This window comes from Austrofundulus limnaeus, unplaced genomic scaffold (assembly GCF_001266775.1).
Source record: "Austrofundulus limnaeus strain Quisiro unplaced genomic scaffold, Austrofundulus_limnaeus-1.0 Scaffold2158, whole genome shotgun sequence".
Classification (NCBI taxonomy): domain Eukaryota; kingdom Metazoa; phylum Chordata; class Actinopteri; order Cyprinodontiformes; family Rivulidae; genus Austrofundulus; species Austrofundulus limnaeus.
The window spans coordinates 8,270-16,372 of NW_013954560.1; the positions used below are offsets into that span (position 1 = coordinate 8,270).

Here is an 8,103-nt window from a genome sequence, read left to right on the forward strand (position 1 = left end):
CCCCCACCCCCACCCAGGTTCTAACTGCCATCTATCCCACTCAAACCGTGGCTCTGGCCACCAGCGTGGTCTCAGTGACGGCCGTGCCACCTGCGCTGGGCGCTCCAGCTCAGGACTCCATAAACCCGCCCTCCCCACCGGCCAAAGGGTCCACGGGGGCCACCGCTCAGCCCGGAACAGGACTGGAGGTCAAGGTGAAACAGGAGAGCCAGGTGGACGCTCAGACTGACGGGTCGGCCATCTGCGACACGAGCTCCTCCATGAGCTGCTGTGGAACCACAGGCCTGACAGGTACCCGGGTTCTAAAGTCCAGATCACATATCTTTAACGAGCTCCTAACGAGCCAGTACCTGCTAGTTTTGTTGTTTGACAGATGTAGAACTACATCTGCTTTTACCCAGAGAGGAATAGTTTGTTTCTGTCTCTTTGCTTCACAAACCAAAAGGATCTTGTTTTGCTTGTGTTCCAGTGAAAAAAGAGGAAGACTTCAACCTGAACATCAAAGAAGAAGACACGAGCGATGAAACCGGCAGAGAGAAACAAAGTGAGACGGATGAAGAGCCCGACGGAGCGACAAAAGAGAGCGGTGAGAAGAAAAGAGCCAAAGAGACTGAGAGAGACGACCACAGCAGCAAAGAGGTGAAAACACATTTTTATTACACCTTTAGTTTGATTAATGAGCTGAAATAAGAACAAAAATATCAGAATTGAGTCTTTTTTATGTTTGACCTTCTTCAAACATGAGAAGAAAATAAAGAGAATAATATAAGTTTCTGTTAAAAAGCAGCGACGCTCAACTCAATATGAGTTGATGGAAAAACAGGCTAGCTAAAGGATAAATGTAGCTAAATGCTAGCTTAAAGCAAAACAAGATCAGTTAGAAAAAGCAACAATCTGGTTAAAAGGCTAAATTAGTTAGCTAAAAGTTCAACATAGCAGAATGATAGCTAAAGTCTAAAAGTAGCAAACGGCTTAGCAGGAAAGACTAAATATAAGAAAAAGCTGGGTAATAAACAAAAGGCTAACTAAAAGATAAAAGTAGCAAAAAGCTAGCTAAATTATCCAAGTCTTAGCTAAAACATTAAGTATTTAACTGGTAGCTAAAAGTGTCAAAAGGCTAACAAAAAGATAAAAACAAAAGGTCATTTAAAAGATACAAGTAGCAAAAGGCTAGTAAAAAGCAAATACTAGCTAGAAGCTAAAATGGCAAAGATGTGGTTAAATAATAAAGCAGGTTTAATGTTTTTAAATATATTTTTATGATCATAATATGAAGAAAATATTTGTAAAAAAAGAAAAATATGTAGAAAAACAATAAAGTTATGAAAACCTGGGTGATTAAAACTCGTGTCCTGATTGAGATGAATGTTTTGATGCACACAAAAAATTAACGCATTTTTCTTAGAGGAGACAAACTGAGTTTTTTTCTTTCAAGTTATTTTAGTTATTTTCTGTAAGAAAAATATGCTGAGCCTGTTTTAAACAGCATTAATCCATAAAGCTCCACTCTGCTGTGAACATCTCCTCACCAGGCTGGACCTCGCACCCCACCTCCTCCACCCTCAGGTTTGGACCCGCCTCCACCCCCACCAGCAGAAAGAGAAGCCCCCTCCACCTCCAAGAAGAATAAGTTTCGACCCCCTCCGCTCAAAAAGACACCCGACTCCCACGACAAGTGAGTATGTGAGGATTAGAAAACGTTTAGGTCAGAAACCCAAACAGGAAGTGAGTGAAGGAGGAACTGAAACGTTTCTGTTCTCGCTTTGTGAGTTTAGACTTCAGGATCTAATCGGAGCACATTAGAACAAAATGCAGAGGAAAGTCCTTTTCACCATGAAAAGTAAACAATAGTAAAGCTGACTCAGCAGTAATTAGAGCTCTCCTTGATTATCTTCTGTAATTTTGGCTGGAAGCAGCTTAAGGGGGAGCCGCGGCGCTCCCATCTGTTGACTGTAACACCAGCTGCAGCGTGGCGCCTCAGAACCATTCAGAGCAAACTTTCAGCTCCTGGTGGGAACTCTGTTTACTGAGTGTGAGTGGGCAGAGTGATGGAGTCTTTATTTAGAGCAGATGAAAGCCGTGCGGAGGCCACAGACAGAAACTGAAGCCTGGAGGAATGGAAACGTGAAAACTCTCCTCTGGACTGACGTGGCGGCGGTGTTTGTGTCCGCAGGGTCCTGTCGGAGACGTACTTCGAGGAGCGCTTTGCTGAGCTTCCAGAGTTCAACCCGGAGGATGTCCTCCCGTCTCCGACCCTTCAGAGCCTGGCCACCTCGCCCAGAGCCATCCTGGGCAGCTACCGCAAGAAGAGACGCAACTCCACGGGTGAGGCGGAGCCACAGGACTGAGGGATTTGTGCTGCTTGTTCACGTGTCTGAATGTTCGGCTCATTCTGGAGACGGAGGCTCTGACCTCTGGTTATAGGAACTTTTAAACTTTTCAGTGTACAGTGGGGAAAATAAGTATTTAGTCAGTCACCAATTGTGCAAGTTCTCCCACTTAAAAAGATGAGAGAGGCCTGTAATTGACATCATAGGTAGACCTCAACTATGAGAGACAAAATGTGAAAAATTTTTTGAGAAAATCATTTTGTCTGACTTTTAAAGAATTTTTTTGCAAATAATGGTGGAAAATAAGTATTTGGTCACCTACAAACAAGCAAGATTTCTGGCTGTCACAGACCTGTAACTTCTTTTTTAAGAGGCTCCTCTTTCCCCCACTCATTACCTGTATTAATGGCACCTGTTTGAAGTCGTTAACAGTATAAAAGACACCTGCCCACAACCTCAAACAGTCACACTCCAAACTCCACTATGGTGAAGACGAAAGAGCTGTCGGAGGACACCAGAAACCGAATTGTAGACCTGCACCAGGCTGGGAAGACTGAATCTGCAATAGGCAAGCAGCTTGGTGTGAAGAAATCTACTGATGGAGCGATAATCAGAAAATGGAAGACATACAAGACCACTACTAATCTCCCTCGATCTGGGGCTCCACACAAGATCTCAGCCCGTGGGGTCAAAATGATCACAAGAACGGTGAGGAAAAATCCCAGAACCACAAGGGGGGATCTAGTGAACGACCTGCAGAAAGCTGGGACCAATGTTACAAAGGCTACCATCAGCAACACACTACGACTCCAGGGACTCAGATCTTGCAGTGCCAGACGTGTCCCCCTGCTTAAGCCAGTCCATATCCAGGCACGTCTGAAGTTTGCTAGAGAGCATTTGGATGTTCCAGAAGAGTATTGGGAGAATGTCATATGGTCAGATGAAACCAAAGTAGAACTATTTGGTAAAAACACAACTCGTCGTGTTTGGAGGAAAGTGAATGCGGAGTTGCATCCAAAGAACACCATACCAACTGTGAAGCATGGGGGTGGCAACATCATGCTTTGGGGCTGTTTCTCTGCAAAGGGACCAGGACGACTGGTCCGTGTACATGAAAGAATGAATGGGGCCATGTATTGTGAGATTTTGGGTGCAAACCTCCTTCCATCAGCAAGGGCAATGAAGATGAAACGTGGCTGGGTCTTTCAGCATGACAATGATCCCAAGCACACTGCCAGGGCAACAAAGGAGTGGCTTCGTAAGAAACATTTCAAAGTCCTGGAGTGGCCTAGCCAGTCTCCCGATCTCAACCCCATCGAAAACCTTTGGAGGGAGTTGAAAGTCCGTGTTGCCCGCCGACAGCCCCAAAACATCACTGCTCTAGAGGAGATCTGCATGGAGGAATGGGCCAACATACCAGCAACAGTGTGTGCCAACCTTGTGAAGACTTACAGAAAACGTTTGACCTCTGTCATTGCCAACAAAGGATATACAACAAAGTATTGAGATGAACTTTTGTTATTGACCAAATACTTATTTTCCACCATTATTTGCAAAAAAATTATTTAAAAGTCAGACAAAATGATTTTCTCAATTTTTTTTCACATTTTGTCTCTCATAGTTGAGGTCTACCTATGATGTCAATTACAGGCCTCTCTCATCTTTTTAAGTGGGAGAACTTGCACAATTGGTGACTGACTAAATACTTATTTTCCCCACTGTATGTTTTATTTACAAATATTTGCTCCGTTAAATGCTTTAAAATTCATTCATTCTCTTTGAAATCTGCTTGTACTCGCTCTTAGGCTACTTTTATTTTTGCTACTTTTAGCCTCTAACTTTTAGATGATTTTAGCTTTTGCTACTTTTATATTTTAGCTATTTTTAGATTTTTTTGCCAGCCTTTTGCTAATCTTACATTTTCGTTAGCATTTTGATGCTTTAATTGGTGTTTTGCTATTTTTAGCATTTAGCCTACGTTTTGCTACTTTTGTTACCTTTAGCTACTTGATAACATTTAGCTACTTTTAGCTTCTAGCTAACATTCTGCTACCTTTTAGATTTTAGCTAGCCTTATGCAATTTTTGATACTTTTACTCTCTGTGTAGCTACTTTTAGTTCTGTTCTTTCAGATTTTAGCCAGCCTTCTTGCAACATTTAGCTTCTTACTTGTAGCTACTTTTAGCTTCTATAATATTTTAGCTAGCCATTCTTTTTTCTCTTTATAACCATTTTATTTTAATTGTTTTGTTTCTTTTATTTTTAGCCAGCCTCTTGCTACTTTTAGCTTCTGCTAGTTGTAGCTTATAGCTAGCCTTCAGCTCAAATGAAAACCTGATGTTTTTTGGGTTTTGGGCAGTTTTTAATTATAATTGTCCTCCTCTGACCCCTCCAGACCTGGATGCGGTATCAGAAGACCCGAGCTCCCCGCGGAGAAAGACTCGCCGTCTGTCCAGCTGCAGCTCGGAGCCGAACACCCCGAAGAGCGCAGCTAAGTGTGAAGGAGACATCTTCACCTTCGACAGAACAGGTAGAGCCACACCTGGTGAAGAGCTTAGAACAGGTGTCCTCTGTGGTCCTAAACACAGATCTCTGTCCACCCAGGTCTGGAGGGCGAGGTTCCTCTGGGGGACCTGGACCGGGTCCCGTACTCGTCTCTGCGCCGGACTCTGGATCAGCGTCGAGCGCTGGTCATGCAGCTGTTCCAGGAGCACGGCTTCTTCCCGTCAGGTAGAGTAAACGTCTCGTCGGGAGCTTCTCCATGTTGCCCGGGTCGACTGCAACCTACTTCCTGTTTTGTCTCCGCCCACAGCTCAGGCCACGGCCGCCTTCCAGGCGCGCCACTCGGACACGTTCCCCACCAAGGTGTGTCTGCAGCTGAAGATCCGCGAGGTCCGTCAGAAGATCATGCAGACGGCCACGCCCGGATCCCTGGAGCACGGGGTGCTGTTTGAAGCCAGCCCCTCCCTGTCCCACAACCTGTCCTCCAACCCGTCAGCACGAGAGGACGGAGGGACGGAGCAGCAAGGAGACAAAGGCCCGGGCGCCGAGGAGCCGAGGAACGACGCACCGTAAACTGGAGGAGACACAAAACAAAAAAACGAGAGAAGAGCGTGTGGACCGGTAGGATCCAGAAGGATCCGATCCACCAGACCTGGGCAGAGAAGATGAGACGATTCAAACTCCAGGAGACGCTCCTCGATTGTCCAATCAGACTTTAGAGTGTCCAAATCACACGAGTCAAAAGAATCCTGAATGTGTTTAGAGACAAACGGTGCCCAGGTCTGCTTTCAGCACCATGCAGTAGCTGTGGTACACACACTCTATCTCTCTGACACACACACACACACACACACACACACACACACACACACACACACACACACACACACACACACACACACACACACACACACACACACACACACTGCAGGGTTGGACCGTTGGACGAATATTTCAACAATTTAAACGTTTTAATTATGTTAATATTATTGTTGCAGAGCTGAATCTTGGCTCTACAGAGGCAGGATTTATGGGTTTAAACCCCACTTTTTATCAGTCGGTTCTTATTCACTGTTATCCCTGAAACTATACTTGTTTTTAACTAAAACGATAATAATTGTCACCAGTTATATCACCTAATCTCACCAGTTTTTTCCTCATGTAGTCGAGGAAAGACAGTTTTAAAAAATCCAATTAAAGACGTTTCTCTTCCCATCTGGAGAAAGGGAAGTTCCAGACTTTAAAGTCCCTCCCCTCCCTCCTGAGGGTCATCAGGGTCCTGGCGCAGGCATGAACGGATCACATGCATGTTATCTTACACAGATTTCCTACATGTTGCAGCTGGACGGAGGTGTAGAGAAATCTCACAGATTTTTTTTTTAGATGATACAGATTTTTCAAAAACTCAGCTTCAACCGTCTCAGAACCTATAAGATATAAAATAACCACTAATTCCTAACTAGAGCTGGGTATCCAGGACAGAGACTCTTAAAGTGCCGGTGACATCCATCAAATACAAAAAAAGAAAACACATTTTTATACAAGAAATCTGGCATAAAACATGTGATTTCACCTATTTTGTCACATAAATGGCACATTTTATTTTGAACTTGGCTCAGCCAAAGTGCAACAGGAAGTGACATCAAAGGGGAACTCTTTAAGAAACAGAACTCTAATCTTTGTTTATTGAAACTATTTTATTTAAACTTTAACTCTTGTTCATCTCTCTGATTATGACTCAAAATAATCTAAAGGAACATCAGATTCTTCTCTACAGTCTGTGTCGTTAGCTATTATATCAATGCTTTATTCCATGCAGACATTCCCCTTTGACATCACTTCCTGTTCCTTCACATGCAAATATCTCAACAAATTTTCATCTCAGGAGCGGGAAATTATTTTTGCAATATGCTAATAATGTTATCTTTCCAATAATGTCTTTATATTTATTTAAAAAAATCATATCACAGGCACTTTAACCCTTGAGTTGTGACCCTAAACTGGGCCAAGATCACCACCTTGAGGGCCTCAAAAGTAAAATCCGATGCATATTACTTTATAATTATTGCTCAATGCCACTGACTCAAAAAACAGCAAAATATTATAAAAGTATATATATTCATAATTATAAAAACCAAAATCAGTCCAAAACGTCTGTTTTTTAAAGCGTTTTCAGAATTTTCACACATCGCTATACTGCCCCCTAAAGGTCGGGGGGTGCATTGATATTAAAATAACAGAAATAAATAGGATGTTGCTTTTAAAAATATCAATATATCGACCCGCTCTGCAGCACCGGAGCAACAGTGTTGTGCCACAGAAGACTGGGGGTCTCCACCAGCTAACGTCCAACCCTCACACACACACACACACACACACACTCACACATCTACCAAATCAGACTGTTACTCTTGGTCGTCCGTCCCCAGGAGCCGCGGCCGAAGGACGGAGACCCCACAGGGCACTTTGTTACCGTGCAGATGCAGTTTGCTGTCGCCAGCAGCCACTGAACCCCTCAGATGAACCTGACCTCCTCCCTGCCCTTCCACTCCTCAGCACCGTGGTCGGGCGGCAGACACAACCCCAGCGACCTCCACTGATATTCCACAGCCCCTGGATGCTGCAGGACACACACACACGCACACACACACACGCACACAGAAACACACAACCCCGGTGTGACGAAGCCATCGGCCTGCACAGTTTCTACTGATTGTAGTGAGAAGAGGAGGAGATGCAGCGTGACCAATCTTTGCACCTTCAGTTGTTGCCGTTAGGATGGAGCTAAGTGGCAGGAGCTGACTTTATGTCTGTTGTCCCCCCCCCCCTCAAACAAACAAACAAACAAACAAACTGTGTGCACCGAAAAGAGATTATATAAAGAGACTTCCGGTTGTGAGGCTTTGAAGAATTAAACTCAACGCTGAGGACAAAAAGAGGAGGAGAAGCAGAAACTTCTTCGAATAATCCCCCCCGTCCCCCCCCCAAAAAAAATGAATATGATGTTGCTTTTTCTTGTTCTTGTTGCCGTTGAAATAACCAGTTTTACCGTGGCCTGTTTTTCTCTCGTGGCTCTATCGTGTTTCTTCTCCAGCATAAAAACAGAATCACAAAAAAAAGAAACTCTGGATAAAGAAGGGGATAAAAATCAGTTTTTTTCCTACTCCCCCCTTCTCTTAAGATTTCTCACCGGATGCAGAAGTTTGGGGGGAGGGGGGTTATTTGTAAAAAAAAAAAAAAAAACATAAAAAAACGAAAAAAAAGGAAAGGA

The 8,103-nt window shown here is 43.9% G+C and overlaps 1 protein-coding gene across 3 annotated transcripts in view; it reads left to right on the forward strand.

Moving 5' to 3' along the window:
• The window catches only part of LOC106537162 (protein capicua homolog), a gene marked incomplete at its 5' end in the record, with an annotated part of 10,570 nt that extends 5,047 nt beyond the window's left edge, over window positions 1-5,523 (forward strand). For all 3 annotated transcript variants that reach the window (XM_014034535.1, XM_014034536.1, XM_014034537.1), the window contains 7 exon segments: window positions 18-291; window positions 470-639; window positions 1,533-1,675; window positions 2,174-2,325; window positions 4,726-4,860; window positions 4,935-5,060; window positions 5,143-5,523. In XM_014034535.1, coding sequence (XP_013889989.1) covers window positions 18-291; window positions 470-639; window positions 1,533-1,675; window positions 2,174-2,325; window positions 4,726-4,860; window positions 4,935-5,060; window positions 5,143-5,405 — 1,263 coding nt within the window.
• Between the last annotated feature and the right edge of the window lie 2,580 nt (window positions 5,524-8,103).